The 18559-nt window shown below is 46.6% G+C and overlaps 2 protein-coding genes across 7 annotated transcripts in view; one reads left to right on the top strand and one right to left on the bottom strand.

Moving 5' to 3' along the window:
- The window catches only part of LOC119976536 (apolipoprotein M-like), a 49876-nt gene extending 46955 nt beyond the window's left edge, over nt 1–2921 (top strand). The window contains exon 6 of the mRNA XM_038817101.1: nt 466–2921. Within this exon, the coding sequence (XP_038673029.1) occupies nt 466–482 (17 nt within the window). The 3' untranslated portion in view covers nt 483–2921. The remainder of the gene's footprint in view (nt 1–465) is intronic.
- A 7786-nt stretch (nt 2922–10707) lies between these two features.
- LOC119975509 (spliceosome RNA helicase DDX39B) overlaps nt 10708–18559 on the bottom strand; it is a 68149-nt gene continuing 60297 nt past the window's right edge. For 5 of the 6 annotated variants that reach the window (XM_038815282.1, XM_038815279.1, XM_038815278.1 and 2 more), the window contains exons 10-12: nt 13687–13834; nt 11578–11645; nt 10708–11068 (exon numbers count right to left, since the gene is read on the bottom strand). In XM_038815282.1, coding sequence (XP_038671210.1) covers nt 11617–11645; nt 13687–13834 — 177 coding nt within the window. In that variant the 3' untranslated portion in view covers nt 10708–11068; nt 11578–11616. The remainder of the gene's footprint in view (nt 11069–11577; nt 11646–13686; nt 13835–18559) is intronic. The other variant, XM_038815277.1, reaches the window with a different exon arrangement.

The following is an 18559-nucleotide window of genomic DNA, read 5'->3' as shown; positions in this document are numbered from 1 at the left end:
CTGGGACTTTTTACACACACTCAAGAGGACATTCTGGGGCTTCAGTTTAACATTTCAGTGCATCGGACAGTTCATCCTCCACTCAGTCGGAGCTGCAGCCCAGGTTTTATGCTCAAGGCTCGGGAGCGCTGCTTGAACCCACAACCTTCTGACTCAAGATACAGAGGAGTACAGGCAGTAACTGTACAAGTCATAAGGGATGTCTGCATTAAATCCACTGTACGGGCATCACAGGAAGGCAGGTTGAGGCAGGTGTGATTGTGACCTTCGCCGGTGATCAACTATCTAGGCAAAGGTAAGAATAGCTCATGTGGCAGAGGAAAATCACACAGCAAGGGTCAGTATCTTTCAGATAGGAAGAGGAGGAGGAGCAGAGGGCGGGTGAAATTAGTCAATCAAAAATAGGTTAAGTATTGGAAAAGTGGCTTCATTCCACTTCCTCATCTTTTCCCCTTCTTCCTACAGAACCGTGTGAAATTTGAGTTCCAATCTCCAACCTTCAGCACCTTGTACATCAGGACCACATGGACACAATTAATGACCGGCCTTCTCTGCACTTGTCCTTTCTGGAGTAAAAGATGCTGTCACATCTTGTCAGCTGATGATTACCTTGACTGTGCTGTGATTGACTCACTTTGGTTTCCATTGGCAACAACAAAATAAATGCCTTTCTGAGATAGGAGACTGGGAGGGAGTGAGAGAAATAAATAGAATCCTCTCTCTCTCTCACTTTCTCTTTCAGTTTATCCAGGGTTTCTTTGGGAAACGAGATTGATCACTTTTCCTGTACTGCAGTACCGACCTTCTGTCCATAGAGAGCACTGCAGCACCTCGAGGAAAACTGGGCCTATTGCAGACAGAAATAACAGGATTACAGAAATGTTCCTCCTGACCCATAGGAGCAAGGAAGAGTCCCAGGTTTAGGTCGCACAATGTTGAGTTGGACAGATTCACCAGGGGTTGTGGAAGCAGAGACTACAGCCATTCTCAATGTGCCGAGCCTACACTGCATAATAGCAGTGGGGGGCGTCACCCAACCCCTCGAGTCCGCTCCGCCATTCACTGAGTCTGGGCTGACCTTCCACTTCAATCCACTCTCCCTGCAATATTCCCCATATCCCTCGGTGCCCAAGGATCAATCCACTTAATCAATCCATGAGGTCTTGAATTTTCTCAAAAAGGTCAAATAGGGAATTGAAGCATTTCCACTGCCTCCACACACAGCTCCCTGGGATAGAGAAGTGATGGAAGGATTCCCGACCGGATTACCAGCCAAATGAACAGCGTTATTTATGCTCCTTCCTGGACCAACACATCCTGGTGTTGGACTTGAACTTGAAGCTTCTAGTCCAGCGGTAGGGTCTGCTACCCACTGTGCCACAAGGCCTCCATATCCATGAATGAGCTGATGACATGGTTGGTGTGACTGCGGCAATCCCAGCGACTGTGGTCTGGCATCAGTCTGACAAATAAAAAAATACCTGACATTTGTCTCTAATTCAGGAAACACCATAAAGGTTATCCGAATGCAGGTTCCTCTCCAACCTCGCCTGGTCTACAACAGATTATTGTGTGTCTATGTACTCTATTCTGCACATCCTGGTCACCAGGGTTTGAGTTGACCAGACTGACAAAGCCCTGTGGGTCAGTCATTTGTTGGTCCTCATGCATGCAGTCCGTGCATTCCACAGAGCCGAGCAGTCACTTTACAGACACACCTCAATTCAAAGAAACGTTCAATTAGGAAAACACCCAAAGGGGCTTCACACGGCTGCATTAGTGGAAGTGATCCAAAGAAGGAGGGGTGTGAGGGAGCAGCGGCTGTAATCCTGGTCAAGGGTTTCAAGGGAGATCTGAAAGGAGGAGAATGAGGCGAGGGGATTTTAGATGGGAATTACATCGGGGCCTGGACCAGTGAAGGCCTAGCTACCAAAGGTGGTTCGAGGAGGGGTGGGGGAATGCGTAACTGGGCACAGTGAAAGGATTGGGCTGTTTGGCGGCAGAGAGAGACAATGGAGAGAGGGAGAGATGAGGCCATGAAGGGATTTAAAGACAAGGATGAGAACTTTAATGTGCGGCACTGGGGAACCAGGAGCTGTCAGTACAATGGGGTTAAACTCAATGTGGAACTCAGAAAAGGAAGATAATCCAGCACAAAATATAAACTCCTCTTAAATCCTTATCCAAATTAAAAGATTCTCTCTTCTTTTGTCTCCAATTTCTTTGGCTTATCCCCCAATGTTAAGACATTTTTAGGGACTAATTTTCCTGTTTCTGGGTCAACCGAATCATCTTCCGGCACGCTAGCATTGTGGTTGGTACAATTGCTTCACAGCTCCAGGGTCCTAGGTTCGATTCCCGGCTTGGGTCACTGTCTGTGCGGAGTCTGCATATTTTCCCCGTGTGTGCGTGTGTTTCCTCGGGTGCTCCGGTATCCTCCCAGTCCAAAGATGTGCAGGTTAGGTGGATTGGCCATACTAAAAATTGCCCTTAGTGTCCAAAATTGCCCTTTGTGTTGGGTGGGGTTACTGGATTATGGGGAGAGGTGTGGACCTTGGGTAGGGTGCTCTTTCCAAGAGCTGGTGCAGACTCGATGGGCCGAATGGCCTCCTTCTGCATTGTAAATTCTATGAACTGAACACAATGTTTTTATTTTGTGCGAGGTGTGTACGACTGATTTTCCTGTAGCCACTGCACCCAGGCACTGGGACAGGTTATATCTTCCCCTCTGAATATTTTTCTTCCCTATCTGGTCAAACATTCAATTGTGAGGAATGTGTAACCCATTCTGAAATGTGGAAGAGAAAGAAAATATTGATCTGCAGACATTACCGGTGATAATTGTGTATGTGTGGATTTCGGTGTATATTGATGTGCCCCTGTCTGAAATAAATGGACAGCGAATAAATATTCTGACTTTGGAAATCTGTGGAATTTTATGGGTTTCTCTCGGCACAGGATGAATTCGCACTGATGAAGGGACAACAACATTGAAAAGCGGCCCAAGGCCATTAACTGAAGTAATGTGAGAGCAAAGGAAACAAGGCGAGGAAATAGAGTTGAGATACAGATCAGCCAAAATCCCAGTTAAACTCTCCTGTCTTCCACCCTGTTCCTTTTTTTCCCCCCCTTTTCCACTCTCCCTTCTTCTGTTTGCTTAAAGTCAGTCACATTTCTCCATCTTTTGCTGAAGGCTCATCGACCTGAGATATTTGCTCTTCTGACAATACGAAACATGCTCAGTATTTCCAGCATGTTCTGTTTTTAACTTCAACCACCAATTGAGAGAGAGCACAAAAGGTTCATGGGTTGAATGGCCTCATCTTGTTCCCATGTAGGTAGTTTTAAGGGTTCTTTCTTTAATTAATTTGTCCATGATGTTATGGCACCCATTAATTCTAGCCCCACTCATCCCTGAGTCACAACACAAGTGAAATCACAAATAATTCATCAACAAATTCCTGAAAGCTTTGCCTCTTGGCTGTCCAATAATTACAGTCACCAGGTTTGTAAGTTGAAACATGCGCTGTGTTATGGGCCAGGGTTTAGAGAACCCCAAAGTGTATCATGGAGTTCACCTGACCCATAACCGTTAATAGATTGTGGTGTGGGGAGCACATGGCCCACTCTACAGGTGTGGTACAACAGAAATGGAAAAGTATCTATTAAAGCAAAACAATGTTTATTCTACCAACTCAAGTTAACCTTTTTAAAACATAGTGAACATCTTAGCAACTATCAATTCAAATACAACCCCCAAAGAATACAACACTAAGTAATTCTTAAAGCTTTCCTTTTAACATCCATAAGACTTAAAACACCTTTTACCAGAAGCACATTAGGTCTACATTCACTTTTGAGAACATTTATAATTCTGAATTTATCAAATGATCAAGAGATAGTCTTGTCATGGCAGAGAGAATAGCAGTACACCTGCTTGGTCTGGCTTCACCTCCAACACTGAAAACGCAACTAAAACAGACCCTGCAGCAAACAGCCTAAAACAAAAGTAAAAAGCTGACAGACAGTCCAGCTCCACCCACTCTGACATCACTGTAGTAATAAACACCCATGTCTTAAAGGTACTCTCACTACAGATATTTATATACACACCCATTTATAAATACCCGTTTCTTAAAGGTACTCTCACATGACAACAGTTAAGATGAAATATGCAGAAATTGCAGCTGGATAACAAGTAACTTACCTACTACCCTCTTTAACACTTCCACTCCCTACCCACACACCCAAGACAGACAAACACAGAAGGGTGGAAAGGGATAAATAATAAGGAGTACGGTCAAAATGCTTCAGATGAGTTCTTTGCAGCAACTTTTTCGCATTATGTGTGGTTTAAAGTCTCTGGTTTATAGCCTGTAATGATCCGCTTTGCAGTTCATCCGTAAATCTTACTCACAGCTATTCCAGGAGAGACCTCTGGCTTCACAACAACCTGTTTTGCAGAGAGTGTCATCAGGATTTTGACCTCTGCTTTACATTAACCTTTACTGGAGAGAGTCATCAGGTTCTAGATTCTGCTTTACATCAACCTTTACGGGCGCGTAAAGAGAATGATCAGATTCTCAGTGGTTGATTGGGGAGAATTAACTGGATATTTCTGGTGAGTTGGTTAAATTCCTCCATCCAGCCTGCAGAATTGAATAAACAAACTCCAGCCTTGTGACTCTGAGAAACATGTCAGTGAGACCAGAAACAATCACCACCGGCCACCGGGCAGGGAACAGACATCTGAGCCAATTCACTGGCCATCGGCCAAGTCAATCAAAGAGAGTCATCACTGACACCTCCCGGATTCTTCCTGCTGGATTTAAAGACACAGGCTGCATTAAATTCACAGGTCCATGACTCATCCATGGATCAAAATGGAAATAGCAAAAATAAAAGAAAGGGGAAATAAGGGAATAAACAGGAACAATCAGCAAAGAGCCTTACAACGGGATATTGGTGTCACTGGCTAGGACAGCACTTATTGGCCATCTCTAATTTCCCTCAAGAAGCTGGTAGTGGGTCACCACCTTGAACCACTGCAGTCCATCAGGTGTAGATATACCCACAGTGCTGTTCGACAGGGAGTTCGGGTGCGGCGGCGGGGGGGGGGGGGGGGGGGGGGGGGGGGGGGATCACGAGGTGTGAGCGTCAGAGCAGCTGGATTTTCATGTGCTCCATCCCTGTTCAACTTTAGGTCTTTATTTTTATTCCTGTGCGCGTCTTTTTTTTTTGGTCTTTCCTTCATCTCAATGGTTAATGCAATGTGCCAGGAGTTGATGGTCAATGTTTCAGCTTCAGTGAGTCAAGATGAAAAGCTTCATTCCTCGTTGATTTGTGGCAGCTGGAAATAGTTGGGATGGGGCTGTCTTTGGCAGTGCAGCTACATTTGAGACGGTTCCCACTCTGACGGTACCGTATTCACCGACGGATAATGGCTGCTGGCGATGAAGTTAATCCGTCTGAATGGCTTAACTCTACGGCGTGGGACAACAAAGCCCAATTTCAGGAGTTGCGAGGTTTCGGCGCACGAGTAAGTTCTTGTGAGAGAGAGAGCATGGTCTTTGTTGGAGTCCTATTGCATGGCCTGTTGTCCATCCTGAGTGACAGGATGAAGACGAAGGAGTGAGGAGCCCAGTTGATCTTGGTGTCTCCAGTGAGATGGTGGAGAGGTTCCCAGCTGAGTTTGAGAACTAGCTGCCATGTTTCCGGAATCTCAGGGCAGCTCAAATTCGATGGAGCACATTTAATCCCGTCTTCGGACCCTGCGGTTAGGGTGGCCTCCCAAACTCTGGTTTTGTGTGGTCCTGTTCTTGTATCAGTCAAGAGAGGTGGGGGTTACCTGAGCCGGCCATGGCTTGGGCCCTGTCGAGTCAGCAGGCTGGAAGTAATGAAGCTCGTATTCAGATTGTTGAAATCCTTGCAAGATCCTGAAGAATTCTCATTATTTCAGATCCTGCTTTCACCTTGATGTCTACTTTCTTCATGCGCTAAGTGTAATGAGCTTTATTCTGATGACCAGCTCGCTCCTCACGTTTTGATTTGATTTGATTTATTATTGTCACATGTATTAGTATACAGGAGCTATAAAGGAGCTAGAAGCGAGTGGATGCTTCTGGAGCAGGGCTCCTGCAGGGGGACCTCCCTCCGGGCTCTAGCCATGGTGGCACTCACACCCCCAGCTAACAAATAATCAATGAGCCCAGTGGTGGTAGCAACACTCCAGTTGTGGAACCAACTGCAACAACATTTCGGGATAACTGCAACAACCACAGGTTCACGCCAGCGACTATGGACGGCACCTTTAAAACATGGAGACAGGATGGGAAGACCATCCTGTCTCCATGTTTTAAATCCATATACACCACATCAACTGCTCTACCCTCGTCTACCTGTTCAGTCACCTTCTCAAAGAACTCGATAAGGTGACTGAACAGGTAGACGAGGGTAGAGCAGTTGATGTGGTGTATATGGATTTCAGTAAAGCGTTTGATAAGGTTCCCCACGGTCGTCTATTGCAGAAAATACGGAGGCTGGGGATTGAGGGTGATTTAGAGATGTGGATCAGAAATTGGCTAGTTGAAAGAAGACAGAGAGTGGTAGTTGATGGGAAATGTTCAGAATGGAGTTCAGTTACGAGTGGCGTACCACAAGGATCTGTTCTGGGGCCGTTGCTGTTTGTCATTTTTATAAATGACCTAGAGGAGGGCGCAGAAGGATGGGTGAGTAAATTTGCAGACGACACTAAAGTCGGTGGAGTTGTAGACAGTGCGGAAGGATGTTGCAGGTTACAGAGGGACATAGATAAGCTGCAGAGCTGGGCTGAGAGGTGGCAAATGGAGTTTAATGTGGAGAAGTGTGAGGTGATTCACTTTGGAAAGAATAACAGAAATGCGGAATATTTGGCTAATGGTAAAATTCTTGGTAGTGTGGATGAGCAGAGGGATCTCGGTGTCCATGTACATAGATCCCTGAAAGTTGCCACCCAGGTTGATAGGGTTGTGAAGAAGGCCTATGGTGTGTTGGCCTTTATTGGTAGAGGGATTGAGTTCCGGAGCCATGAGGTCATGTTGCAGTTGTACAAAACTCTAGTACGGCCGCATTTGGAGTATTGCGTACAGTTCTGGTCGCCTCATTATAGGAAGGACGTGGAAGCTTTGGAACGGGTGCAGAGGAGATTTACCAGGATGTTGCCTGGTATGGAGGGAAAATCTTATGAGGAAAGGCTGATGGACTTGAGGTTGTTTTCGTTAGAGAGAAGAAGGTTAAGAGGTGACTTAATAGAGGCATACAAAATGATCAGAGGGTTAGATAGGGTGGACAGCGAGAGCCTTCTCCCGCGGATGGAGGTGGCTAGCACGAGGGGACATAGCCTTAAATTGAGGGGTAATAGATATAGGACAGAGGTCAGAGGTGGGTTTTTTACGCAAAGAGTGGTGAGGCCGTGGAATGCCCTACCTGCAACAGTAGTGAACATGCCATCATTGAGGGCATTTAAAAATTTATTGGATAAGCATATGGATGATAAGGGCATAGTGTAGGTTAGATGGCCTTTAGATTTTTTTTCCATGTCGGTGCAACATCGAGGGCCGAAGGGCCTGTACTGCGCTGTATCGTTCTATATTACCCCAACAGTTAGGGGCTTTTACACCAACAACACACTAACTCGAAAAACTGACAGAAAGATTCCAGCCGACAGGGGGCAATGAACTTCAATATCTATAAATTAAAAATGTCCTAAGAGATACAAGGGTGTACCCGCAACCACCATGACAATCACTGCTAGAGGACCTGTTGGACGTGGACATCTTAGGGAAAGGGAACTGTGGTGACATGTACGGGCAACTGTTTGGGGGGGGCCAACACATAACTGGATGAGACGAGGGAGGAGGACTTGGTGTTTGAAATAAGGTCGGGACTTTGGAGCGAAGGACTGCACAGGGTCAACTCCACCTCCTTATGCGCAAGGCCAAGCCTAATGCAGTTAAAAGTGGTACAAGGAGCCAACAACCAGAACCCAAATGAGCAGGTTCTTCCCAGAGGTGGGGATGGATGCGAATGGTGCCCGAGAACTGCAGAGTCCTAGGTTCGATTCGCAGCTTGGGTTACTGTCTGTGCGGAGTCTGCATGTTCTCCCCGTGTCTGCGTGGGTTTCCTCCAGGTGCTCCGGTTTCCTCCCACAAGTCCTGAAAGACGTGCTGTTAGGTAATTTGAACATTCTGGATTCTCCCTCTGTGTACCCGAACAGGTGCCAGAGTGTGACGACTAGGGGCTTTTCACAGTAACTTCATTTCAGTGTTGACGTAAGCCTACTTGTGACAATAAAGATTATTAAATAGAAAGTATTCCATCAAACCCCTAACTTGTGTCTTGCAGATGGTGGACTGGCTACAGAAAGTCAGGTGAGTTACTCATTGCAGATAGCCTCTGAGCTGCATTTCTGGCTAGAGTATTTATATCGCTGATTGAGTTAAGTTTCTGGTCAATGGTGACCTCCAAGATATTGGTAGTGGGGAAACAGCGATGCTTACCATGTGAAGAGGAGGTGGTCACTGTTTCACATTGATATGTGTGATATGAAAATTACATACCATTGATGAGCATGAGCAGGAATTCAAACGGTGTTTGCCTGTTGCCTCAATGATAAACATGTGAAGCAGTGGTACTGGGGTCACAGAGAGATCAAGAAAGTCCAGGATTCTATCTCCACTCGCACTGCACTGAGGTAACTTATACAATCAAGGCCAACAGTTGGGAATGCGGCAATGGGCCTCAGTATTTGCTAAACCAGAAAAGAGGAATATCGGTCAGACTCCCAGTTCCCTCATCACCACCTCTTCTTCTCCAGTCCTGAAAACTGCAGTCGACTGTGGAATTGCCCGCACTGTTCAAAAACTGAGGAAAGGCCACTTGTTCCAGTAGACCAAAATGAAAATTACACCCAACCTGAAACAGCAATTAAGGAAGATGAATTAAAAACTTTTGATAGACTGACAAAAATGTAATGTTCAAAAATATTTCCAACTGCACTTTGTCATCAATTATGATGTACTACGTAACATTTCATTTTTATTCCATTTTGATTCAAGTTATCCTTGCTAAGAAATAAGTTCACTTTATATGTTCGATTATTTATTACGCTGTACAGCTATTCTAAACACTTACACCACAAAGTAGCATGAAACGCGTTCTTTGCCACCGATTTCTAATACAAATCTGCTTTCAAGATCAAACCTGAACCCCTTTATCAGAGTCTGTAACTCACTCCCAGGTATCAATTATTCTATATATAAACCATCTGAACCCCTTCTCCAGTCTGCAATTCACTCCCAGGTATCCTTTATTCGATATATAAACCATCTGAACCCCTCGATTAGATTCCAGTCTGTAACTCACTCCCAGGTATCCATTATTCTATATATAAACCATCTGAACTCCTCGATTAGATTCCAGTCTGTAACTCACTCCCAGGTATCCATTATTCTATATATAAACCATTTGAACCCCTTCTCCAGTCTGTAATTCACTCCCGGGTATCCATTATTCGATATATAAACCATCTGAACCCCTCGATTAGATTCCAGTCTGTAACTCACTCCCAGGTATCCATTATTCGATATATAAACCATCTGAACCCCTTCTCCAGTCTGTAATTCACTCCCAGGTATCCATTATTCTATATATAAACCATCTGAACTCCTCGATTAGATTCCAGTCTGTAACTCACTCCCAGGTATCCATTATTCTATATATAAACCATCTGAACCCCTCGATTAGATTCCAGTCTGTAACTCACTCCCAGGGATCCATTATTCTATATATAAACCATCTGAACCCCACAATTAGATTCCAGTCTGTAACTCACTCCCAGGTATCCATTATTCTATATATAAACCATCTGAACCCCTCGATTTGATTCCAGTCTGTAACTCACTCCCAGGTATCCATTATTCTATATATAAACCATCTGAACCCCTCGATTAGATTCCAGTTTGTAACTCACTCCCAGGTATCCATTATTCTATATATAAACCATCTGAACCTCTCGATTAGATTCCAGTCTGTAACTCACTCCAAGGTATCCATTATTCTATATATAAACCATCTGAACCCCTCGATTAGATTCCAGTTTGTAATACTCCCAGGTATCCATAACTCGAAATCTAAATAATCCAAAACCCTCATTAAGGTTCCAGTCTGTAACTCACTCCCAGGTTTGTGATATATATCCACATACACAAGACATACTCCTCAGCACTGCACAATCCATATCAGACAATATAGTTTTGTACCTGTCTCCACTGTCTTTGTACTGGTGTCTCATTCTTCAGGCAGGAGAGTGAAATCATGTGGGGGTGGAATGCAAGTGTTGCGTCCGACGCTTTCAGCTTCCATCCCGACCAGTCAGGTGAAATAGACTCGCTTAATTGATCTCAGCCATGGCGTTGCAATTGGCCGTGGCAAGGCTCCCAGGGAAAGGGCAGATGAAAACCAGGGGAACCACTTCTAACCCCTGTTGAAAAGTGCGTGCGTACATATAAGCTGGGGGGCAGAACCATGCGGGGTTACATGCCCTCCATAGTGCAGGCCCGCAACATTTCTGATCTCACACACACAGGCTCTTAGACAGAGCACCTCAACAACATGTCCATCAGTTCAGAAGAGGGCGAGAGGAAACAGAGGACTGACAACATACTCATCTTCCAGTACCAAGGATTTTGTGTTTTGTTTTTAATTGTTATTGGAACATACGCTCTATTCAAATACACTGTACAGTACCAGGTGGGATGACGTAGTGGTATCGTAACAATCATAATTTCCATGCAAACACGGTTCACCAAAGATAAAGGAAAGAGGAAAATAATTCTAAAAAATGTCCATATAACGGAAGAGTGTCACTCGCTGTCAAGTTCAGCTAAACGCATGGTATTTACATACAGCCACTTCCACTGAAAATGCGCAATGTAAAATGGTGCAGTTCACACAGTCAGACTTGGGGCTGTCAACAATCGACGGCAATAAAAGCAGGACTTGTGGTTCCTGGTCTATCTGCTTTGTTCAACTGGAACACAAGAGAGAGAGAGAGGGAATTTAATATCCATCATGTTAAAAATGCATGCTGACATTTCCACCCATTGCTTCTTTCCCCCAAATATCACCCAGGCAGAGATCAGCTAACTCCTCAGACCAGGTATCGGTAGAAGGTGCTTTGACTGGTCAGGCCTCAGGGAAGCTGACCTGATGTCTGCAAGCACAAAGCAATGGAAGAACCAACATTTCTACAGCACCTACCACACCCTCAGTACATCGCAAAGGCACGACATAACCAATGAAGTGTGTTTTTTGAAGGCATGGTCACTGTTGTAAACTAAGGTACATGGCTGGTGATTTTCACACAGCAAGCTCAGCAGTGTGATCAACAGTCAGAAAATCTGCTTCAGTGAATTTGGTTGAGGGATAAATATTGGCTCAGCAGATCGGGAGAACTCCCATCCTCTGATGTAGTACTTCAATGCCCGCACGAAAAAGCAGTTGGTGCCCCAGCTGAACATCTTGTCCTAAAGATAGTACCTCAGAGTGTAGTGCTCCCTCGGTACTGCACTGGGAATGTTAGCCTGGGCTTTGTGCTCCAGTTCCAACTTAAATAAAAGAAAATAGTGAAAGATACAAATCCTCAAATCAGGCACAACCATCCCCAAAGGGACATTCGTGAACCAGAGGGGTTTTTACAACAATCGACAATGGTTTCATGGTCACTATTAGACTTCTCTTTCCAGATTTTTATTGAATTCAGCCGTGGTGGGATTTAAACCCGGGTCCCCAGATCATTGCCCCGAATCTCCAGATTACTGATCCCATGACAATACCACACCACTGCCTCCCATTTTCAAGAGGCCCCAAGTACCAATTCTATGTTGAGAACATATATTTTGTTGAATTTACACATCACCTCAAAAGCTTTTTGTCATTTATGCTGTCCTGCCCCCACCGTATCAGACCTTTATGCTGGTCCTTCCTCCCTCCCTTTCCACTTCGGCCAAAATCTATTCTATCTATTCCTCAGTTCTGATGAAAGGATATCATCGGCCCGAAATGTTAACTCTGTTTCTCTCCACAGATGCATCAAGGCCCGAGTATTTCCAGCATTTTCTTCTCTTTTACCAGAGGAGACAGATTTAAAATTAACAGGCGGAATTAACGGAAAGATTTCTAAGTTAATTTGTGGCAATTGTTGCATAAGAGTTTCCCACCAGCTCTGCTGGTTAGTTCCCCACCGCTATCAAACGACACTTCATCACTTTTTTGGGCCCTGGGCTGTTTCTCAACGGTTTAGCCCATACTTCGAATTTTTTCAGGGCAGCACAGCGGCGCAGTGGTCAGCACTGTTGCTTCACGGCGTTGAGGACCCAGGTTCGATCTCAGTCCCGGATCACTGTCCATGTGGAGTTTACACATTCTCCCCGTGTCAACGTGGGTCTCACCCCACAACCCAAAGCTGTGCAGGGTAGATGGATTGGCCACGCTAAACTGCCCCTTGATTGGAAAAAAAATAATTGGGTACATTAAATTTAAACACTGGGAGGCTGAACTTGCATCGGGGGGCCATTTTGAAAGGTTGCCGCAATCTTTAAGTGAGCTTGTGGGTCCCCCCAATCATAGGCAATGTCAACCCCACACATATGGCCATCAGCCCACATCCCCCCTTGCTATGGGGTCCCTGCACCCCCTTTCCAGGACCCCACCCATCACACACAACCCCACCCAAGCTCCCAGAGACCCCTACGTACCTGCCATGCACCTCCCTCCATTCTCCTTTCACAGGCATGCCCCCCCCCCCAAAACCCCCCTCGGCCGCTGACCCTTGGCAGTGCCAGCCTGGCACGGCCACCCTGGCAGTGCTCCTGCCAACTTGGCAGTGCCACTTGGGAATCTTGGTAGTGCCAAGGTGCTTGCATTCCAGGGGGACGGCCAGGGAGCCACTTTGAACTGCTCCTGGCTACCCAGGGGCCTCCAATGGCCTCGGAGACGCCACCTCAGGGTGCCCTTCAGTGTGCTCCACATTTGTGCGGACCAGTACTGAACGATGCTGGGCTGTGGCCTTCCTGGGGAGGCCGGTAGATTCTGGGTAAGTAGGCCTCAAGTAGGTTTAAGGCCTACTTACGTGAGCACGACCTGATCCTACCCATTGTGGGCGGCTTCCCGATCCCATGAGGCATTGTTGCTGTCGGAAAGCTAGCAGCAGGCTTCACCCAGGATCTAATTGCCACGGCGTGTTTCCATCATGCCCAGTATCTTTCGTCAGAGTGATTAGACTTGCAGTATTTGAGGTGAGTAGGATAAATGCATTTAAAGAGAAGCCTGATATATATAAAAATATATGTGAGAAGAAATGGAAGGATATGTTGATGGGAAATACATAGTGCAAGGTTGGAAGACCTCTAAAATCCAGCATGGACTAGTTAGACCCAATAGCCTGTTTTCATGGCGTACATTCTGTGCAACGCTCTGTAACTAGAGAATCAACCGCTGTCAAACTGAACCAAGTTTATAACAGTGCTTGCCAAGCAGCAGTGCAAGAAGAATATGAACACCTCTGCTGGAGTAAAACTAATCCGTGTATTATTTTACCAATCAGATGGTTCAGAGACCGGAAAGTGTCGTTAACAGCTTAACACTTACTGTATGAAGAAATGTCGATCTCATCAGGCAGCTCACTGATGTTGACTTCAAACCTGTCCTGCACATCGTTAAGGATCTTGGCATCATTCTCATCCGACACGAATGTGATAGCCAGTCCCTTAGTGCCGAAACGGCCAGCTCTGGCCACCTGCAACGCAATAGCCGGAATCTTAGGGTTATCTGGGAACATGTGACCAGAGGGCTGTCTTGGTAAAACATCGGAGCTCAGAGAGGGGTGTCAGAGAGCAGTGAGGAGTCAGATCCTTGCCTGTACCCTTCCTCCTTCTCCCTCAAACACTGAACGCCCACGGCTGTGCCTTGGGCGAGCTGCTAACTCTTTCACCACCGAGGAACCAGAGGGTATCCGCCTCTGCATAGCTCGTTGCTGCGCCACTCAATTCTGGCAGGGCAGCTTCATTGGGAGATAGTTTGGGTTTGATATAGAATGGGAGAAGTTGGTGGCGGCCCCAGAGTGGATTAACAAGGTGCTTGAGGTGTTTTTAGGGACTTGTATAACTCGGAGCCACCAGAGGATGAGCAGCAGATGAGGGAGTTTTGGGGGATGTTAGAGTGTCCGAGGCTGGGTGAAGCGGAGGAGGTGGGACTGGAGGAGCTGGTGGGGGTAGAGGAAGTAAAGGCGGCAATCGGGAGGATACAGGCGGGAAGGCGGCAGGGCCAGATGGGTTCTCGGTTGAATTTTACAACAAGTTTAAGGAGAAATTGGCACCGTTGCTGGTGGAAATGTTCAAGGGCTCGATGGTCTGGGGCTCTTGCCAAAATCGATGGGACAGGCCTCCATCTGGTTGTGAAGAAGGATAAGGACCCGGTCGCACAGGCCCACATCTCTGCCAAATGTGGACGCAAAGATATTGGCAAAGGTGCTGGTGTTAAGGTTGAAGTGGTGCGTCAGAGGGTGATTGGGAAGGATCAGACAGGGTTCGGCAAGGGCAGACAGTTGTCATCGAATATCAGGCGGCTGCTGAATGTGGTGCTTTCTCCGGCAGAGGAAAGGGAATTGGAGGTGGTGGTGAAGTGGAGTTATCTGATGGCGGCGTTGGAGAAGTTTGGGATAGGGCCGAAGTTTGTGGCATGGGTGCAGTTGCTGTATAAGGAGCCAATGGCCAGCATGCACAGGAATTAAATGAATTCAGGATATTATATTCTTGCACCGGGGAATGAAGCAGGGGGTTCCCCATGCGCCCCCCCCCCCCCTTCCCGGTTTGTGTTGGCAATAGAGCCCTTGGCCATTGCGGTGAGGAGCTTAAATTTGTGGAAGGGGACAGTGAGAGATTGGTGTAACGTAGGGTGTCCTTGTACGTGGACGATTTGTTGTTATAAACCTCAGAGCTGTGTTCTTCGGTGGGGGAAATAATGGGTTTGCTTCAAAGATTTGGGACATTTTCAAGGTATAAGCTGAATTTGGGGAAAAGTGAGTATGTTGTAGTTTCCTCTCCAGGGGCAGGGGGCTGGGCTGGGGAGCTTGCCATTTCCTGTGGCAATATCTCACTTCAGGTATCTGAGGGTGCAGGTGGGCCGAGACTGAGCAGGACTTCGGAAGTTGAATTTCTCTAGCTTGATGGGGAGCACGAAGGCTGATTTGATGAAGTGGGATAATGTTCCTAGGCCGTTGGCGGGCCGGGTACAGGCAGTGAAGATGAACATTCTACCAGGACTTTTGTTTTTGTTTCAGTGCCTTTTTGCCTGAGGCGTTTGTCAAGGTGGTGGTGGCCATGGTGAAGATTTGGAGGCAATTTCGGCAGCATTTTAGGTTGGGAGCGGCGTCGGGGGAAATGCCGATGTGGCGGAATCACGGATTTGAGTCGGGGAGGATGGATGAGAGGTTACAGGGACGGGAGGATAAGGGGATCAAGGAAATAAAAATTTGTTTCTGGGAGCGCGGTTTGCGAGCTAGGAGGAATTGAATGAAGCAGGGCTTTGCGAGGAAGGTCTTCCCCATATTCCTGATAGCGCCCACCTCTTAGTTGTTGGAGTGGGTGCTGTCAGGAGGGGGTTGCAGGGGTGGGATCACCTCGACGTTTATGAGAGGATAAGGTGTTCATGGAGGGGTCTGTGGCTGAGTGAGAAGAAAAGCTGGGGGGGGTGGCGTTGGGCGAAGGATTGTGGTGTGAGGTGCTGCGGAGGGCGAATGCCTTGACCTCCTGTGAGAGGCTGGGGCCGATATAGCTGAAGGTGGTGTACAGGGTGCACCTGACAAAATCATGAATGAGTCGGCTGTTTCAGGGAGTGGAGGATATCTGCCAACAATGTGGGAGTGGTCCACTGAATGATAGTTTTTGCCTGCCCAAAGTGTGGTGGTGGCGGGTGCGGGGGGGGGGAAAACACAGAGTTTCATGTAGATGGGTATCTCTGTCCCCTGGAAGACATAGTAGCCGGAGTTGCAGACTGGGGCGGGGCAGATGTCTGACCCTTGGCCTCGCTGATTGCTCACAGGTGAGTCTTGTTGGTTGGAGGTCTGCTGCTTGACGCGGAGCCTCGGTGTGGCGGGGGGGGGGGGGGGGGGGGACCTGCTGACGTTCTTAACCCTGGAGAAGGTGAAATTTGCTCAAGGGGGCGGCGAGTGATGGGTCCCACAAAAGTTGGGGTTTGCTCATTCTGCATTTTGAGAGTTGGTTACTGTTGATTGTTGCGGGAGGGGTGGGGGAAGAAGGGAGAGGTATAGGTGGGGTAGTTTCATCCATTGGGTGGATTTACTAATGTTGTAAAATGTAAAAATGTTCAGTTTAAAAAAGGTGAGATCGCAGGGGATTGGGGACAGAACAGTAGACTGGATTGACTGACTGACAGAAAGTAGAGGGTCGGGATAAATGGGTCATTCTTGGCTGCTGAACTTAACTTGCAGGGTGCTGCAGGGGTCAGCCCTCGGTCTCAACTGTTTACAATCTCTATAAATGATCTGCAAGCAGGGACAGAGTGTAACCTAGCAGAATTTGCAAATGGTACTAAAATAGTGGGAAAGCAGACAGCGAGAAGGAATTAAAGAGTTCACAGACAGACAGGCTAGGAGAATGGACTAAAATTTGGCAGATGGAGTTTAATGTGGATAAGTCGGAGGTTATTCATTGTGGCTGAAAAAAAACAAAAGGCAAATTATTATCTAAATGGAAAGCAGATACAAAATGCATCTGCGCAGAGGGATTATCATCATAGAATTTACAGTGCAGAATCTGGGAGTCTTTGTTCATGAATTGCAGAAAGTCAGTATGCAGGTACAGCATGTAATAAAAAAGGCAAATGGAATGTTAGCATTTATTGCAAAAGGACTGGTGTATAAAAGTAGAGAAGTGTTGTTGCAATTGTATAGGGTGTTGGTGAGACCACATCTGACATATTGTGTCCAGTTTAGGTCTCCTTAGTTAAGGAAGGATGTGGTGGCATTGGAGGCAGTTCAGAGGAGGTTCACCAGATTGATTCCGGGGATGAAAGAGTTGACGTATGAGGAGAGACTGAATAGTTTTGGGCTTTTACTCTCAGGAGTTTAGAAGAATGAGGAGGGGAACTGATCGAGGTATACAAAATACTAAGAGTGATTGATGAAGTAAATGTCAACCTAGGGGCAGCACAGTAGCTAGCACTGTTGCTTCACAGCTCCAGGGTCCCAGGTTCAATTCTCGGCTTGGGTCACTGTCTGTGAGGAGGCTGCACCTTCTCCCTGTGTCTGCGTGGGTTTACTCCGGGTGCTCCGGTTTCCTCACAGTCCAACGATGTGCAGGGTAGGTGGCTTGGCCATGCCAAATTGCCCTTAGTGTCGAAAAAGGTTAGGTGGGGGTTACTGGGTTATGGGGATAGGGTGGAGATGTAGACTTAAGAAGGGTGCTCTTTCCAAGGGCCCATACAGACTAGATGGGCTGAATGGCCTCCTTCTGCACTGTAAATTCTGTAATTCTGTGTTTTAAATGTTCCCCCTTGTGAGACAATCTAGAACGAGGTGTCACAGATATAGGTTGAGAGACGGCAGATTTAAAACTGAGATGAGGAGGAACTACTTCTCGTGTAGGGTAGTGAATTTGTGGAACTCGCTGCCCCATAGTGCGGTGGAGTTTGAATCATTAAATGGTTTCAAGAAGGAGATAGATGTTTCGGATTTTAAAAATGGGCAAAGGGATATGGGGAGCAGCCAGGGAGGTGCACTTGAGAGCAGGCAGAGATCAGCCATGATCTGATTGAATGGCGGAGCAGGCTCGAAGGGTTGAATTGTCTACTTCTGTTCCCAATTCCTATGTTCCTATGTTAAGGCATCCAGTGTCAGCATCAAATGCTTGCGAGTAAGTTACAGCAGGCCTTGAGCTCTTAACACTGCCCCAACTGGATGCTCCAGCCCCAACATACGACTCTGCTCTGAAATTTTTTTAAAAAGATGTACCACACACAGCCACCCAGCAGCCTTTTCTGAGCGAGGCTGACAACTCACGTTAGACTGAGTTCGGCACTGTTGGTCACTGGATTGAGATGGTTTAGTATTCAATTCAGACAGGACTCTCACTGCCGGAGGAGGATTTGAACAAAAGTCTCAGCAGTGTAGATTTGTATGAAAGCCAGCTAGTATCACTACTACAACAACATAACACCTTTAAGGTAGCAAATGTCCAGAGGCACTTCACAAAATGATCGTGAAACAAACTTTGTCACCAAGCCAGAGGAGGAGATATTACTCTAAGTGATCAAAAGCCTGGTCGAGGAGATAGATTTTAAGAAGGGTCTTAAAATAGGAGACCAGCGGAGAGTTGAAGGGAGGGAAAGTCACCAATAGTACAATGCTAAAAACTGGAGGTGCTCAAAAGACCAGGACATTTAAAGAGACGAATTAGGAGCAGGAGTAGATATTCAGCCCCTCCAGCTGCTCCGCCATTCATTA

The sequence above is a fragment of the Scyliorhinus canicula genome, chromosome 13, assembly GCF_902713615.1.
Source record: "Scyliorhinus canicula chromosome 13, sScyCan1.1, whole genome shotgun sequence".
NCBI classification, from domain to species: domain Eukaryota; kingdom Metazoa; phylum Chordata; class Chondrichthyes; order Carcharhiniformes; family Scyliorhinidae; genus Scyliorhinus; species Scyliorhinus canicula.
This window is presented reverse-complemented; position numbering and strand designations above follow the sequence as displayed.